The following is a 3,217-nucleotide window of genomic DNA, read 5'->3' as shown; positions in this document are numbered from 1 at the left end:
ACTGCCTGTAGATAGATGAGAGTACATGGGTGGATGAGGCTCAGCAGGTCTTTCATCTTTCAGTCTTGTATATCCATTCAAACAAAAAGAACAGTGCTGCACACTTTCAAATGTATTCAAATATTAAATACCGTCTAAACCTTTAGCATGTTGTTCATCCTTAGGCAAGTCTCACTCTAGCTGTTCATTTTTGTTTCACTGCTTAGCCATGCTTCAGGCATACCTGGCATCTACTGATTTTTTTCCTCTGCTCTTGTCCTTCTTTGAGAGTTCCTGACAGGGGGGCTGATGCAAACTGCAGTTCAGGCATCACTGTTGTTAGCCAGAAACTGTATTCATTAGCAAAAAACTGACATGTTCCCCGCTGACCCTGGCATTCAATGAATGGTGCTGATCTGAAGTCCTCCAGGCAGCTTCCAGGTGACATAAGAGACTGTCCCCCACCCTGATCACCAGATCCAGTGTGCTGGAAAGAACAATGAAAGAACTTGATAACTGTGCATAAAAAATAGATAAATCGTGTTCATCTGTCTTTTTCTGATTTTGTTTGCTTTTAACTGTACAATTTTTGGTGATCTTAAGTTGGAGGGAAAGCTTCCTTCCCTGGAGAAAATCTTAGTTTGATCTGTAACAAGTTAATCTCAAAAGTCTAGAGCTAGGTCACTTATTTTTCTGGTATTTTATCAAACTGCCAAAAACAGAAATCCAGGTGGATTCTGAATGATGCTGTTATCTAAACTGCTGCAAATGTAAAAAGACCTGTAGCTCTAATTCTGGAAAGTGTGTCTTTGTACATGAAAATCCCAATGTTTACTAAAGACAAGCAAGCAAAATCTTTGTAATTTTAAGAACTGAGTAGCTTAAGGCTATGACTTTAGTGTAGATATAGCTACAGCCAGGTTCTGCAGTTCGGAACTAACCCTTGTCTTGTTTCTTTTGTGAATTTTCATTTTTAATGTTTGCTAGACATTGAATAGTTTACTTTTCAGAGCTAAAAAACTTTGAACCTTTAGAACACAAAAGCTGTATGAAAGAAACTTACAGAAATGATCATGTGCCCAGTCTCTTACCATCAAAAATGAATACCCTATCCAAAGACTTCTCCAGTTCACTGGGCAGGGAGGGATTGACTGATCTTGGCTGTGAACTGCGACCGCTGGAGCTGGGGCCTCACATACAGCACATCTGCTTATATATGGTTGTATTTCTTCTTCAGAGAGTGGCGTCATCGGTAAAGGAGCAGCACTTGACAGCCAGTAAGACTTATCATTTCGACTGGCATAGTAACAAACTTGGTTGATATTACAGTAAGCAAAGGGCATTGTATTAAACATAGGAAGACAAGATCCTGCCAGGCCTGAAAATAATAACAAAAGATGACAATTACTCCACTTCTTTCTAGGTAAGTTGCAAATAATATTCTGGCCAATGTTGCTGTACAACAGCATGCAACTATACATTGTAACAGGGGTTATGTAATTCACAGATCTTAAATCTCCCAGGCTCTTTACCAAAATTGAAAACAAACTTTTTTTTAACAATACACATATTCCTTTGAACAATAATATTTAATTGTATGATAATCCAGTATTCAAACAGGCTCTAGTTTGTCACCATGGGAAACAGTTATGATAACAGATATCTTAGCTGTGCCAATGCTGAAAAATAAATTAGTTAAGAGGTGGCAGCTGGTTTAAAAGGAGATTAGCTATTTACAAACTCATTAGGAGCAGTGAGAAACCAAATGCCAATGCTGATAAATAGAAAATTTTGTAAAGTACGGCAAGCCATTCATTAAGCTGAAATATCAGCAGCTGTTCTATTGCCTTCCAGAAACATTTCACAGCCTCTAAGTGAAATAAAAGGATTGGGGGATTTTGCAGAGCCAATCCTGCAAATTTCTCATCAGGCAGACATCAGGAGGAATTTAGAAGTGACTAATGCATATTTCAGAGGTGAAGTTCTTCTCCCAGAACTGAATTCAGAACAGTTTCATGATGACCTGTTTAGTTAACAATGATCATCAGTGCATATGTGTTCTGCCTTGAACTTTGTGCATGAGGTATTATTTCTGTAATGCCCCAAAACTCTAATACCTTCTTTAAGGACATGTGACATTTCTATACAGAAGCCAGTTTTGTTTATCACTGATAATATTCCATTCCAGTAACAGTAAAGGACCTGGAGTAGTCTGAGCAAGGAAAATGTCTGCAAAAAGAACCCACCAGTCACAGGAAACAAGGACTTGACTTTCTTTGAATCTTATTTTTACTGCTGTAATAAGGCATTCTGTTACCAACTGGCTCTCCTGGTGAATGCCACATAGTGAAAACATTTCAAAACAACACTGCTGTACTAAAAATATCTTCTTTTTATTACTCTTTTAAACACTTCTTTGTTTGTCAAGCTTATTAGGTCCTTGATCTTTTCACCTAGGAGACTTTGCTGCCTCTTGTATAATAAGACAACAAAGAATTTAGGAAATTTCTTCTGTGCAAGTTGCAGCAAATCAGTTTCTCAGGCTGCAAGTCAAGAAGCTGATTTAGACACCTAATTTAGTTAGAACTGTAGAAGACACAGAAGAAATGACCCAAGACACCAAAAGGAGCTATCTTTGTGAGAAATTTGGCTGTCTTTTCAAAAAAATACTAGATTTTGACTCTTAAAAGCACACAGTTCTGCTGTACACGATGCATAAATTTATTTTTAAAGCTTATTTATACTACCCAACTGTAGCCATCTAACTCAACCAGCTCTTTTTGCCAAGCTGCCTCTAGAGTAAAAAGGAGCAGGTCCTCTAGGCAGTTATTTCAGAGTGGCCAAATGAGACTCCTGATCTAGGAAAATCTCTCAAAGACAGCCCAAAATGACTAGCTAGGATAAGTGAAATAAACCACTCATCGCTCCAACTTCTATTCAAAATTACTTGGAAGTAGAAATACTTTTTTCACTCAACTCCACAGCAGCCGAAAGCCATTTTAAATGAGTCATAGGGCAGCATAACCAAGTTCATTATGATCAGTGTAAATTAGTTTTGAGTCTGTAGAAAATAAGTAATTGATGATTCTGCAGTGTGCTCCATTCAACTTGTCTTTTATTCTACAGATCACACCATATTTGACCTAAACTAGAGAGCAATTACGTAATACAGTACATACCAAGATCTTGATTATGAGCTTTCTCTTGTCCTTCCAGGTACAGCAGACTATAGCCAGTC

At 37.8% G+C, this 3,217-nt stretch overlaps 1 protein-coding gene across 1 annotated transcript in view; it reads right to left on the bottom strand.

Annotated features, from left to right (window-relative positions):
• Positions 1–202: 202 nt before the first annotated feature.
• The window catches only part of COL4A4 (collagen type IV alpha 4 chain), a gene marked incomplete at its 5' end in the record, with an annotated part of 24,872 nt that continues 21,857 nt past the window's right edge, over positions 203–3,217 (bottom strand). Inside the window, 3 exons of the mRNA XM_029085715.1 lie at positions 203–466; positions 1,071–1,357; positions 3,159–3,217. The exon at positions 3,159–3,217 is cut by the window's right edge and continues 130 nt beyond it. Of these exons, the coding sequence (XP_028941548.1) occupies positions 203–466; positions 1,071–1,357; positions 3,159–3,217 (610 nt within the window). The remainder of the gene's footprint in view (positions 467–1,070; positions 1,358–3,158) is intronic.

The sequence above is a fragment of the Antrostomus carolinensis genome, unplaced genomic scaffold, assembly GCF_000700745.2.
Source record: "Antrostomus carolinensis isolate BGI_N321 unplaced genomic scaffold, ASM70074v2 scaffold25396, whole genome shotgun sequence".
Taxonomy (NCBI): domain Eukaryota; kingdom Metazoa; phylum Chordata; class Aves; order Caprimulgiformes; family Caprimulgidae; genus Antrostomus; species Antrostomus carolinensis.
Note: the sequence above shows the minus strand (reverse complement) of the source record. Positions and strands in the feature narration are given on the sequence as shown.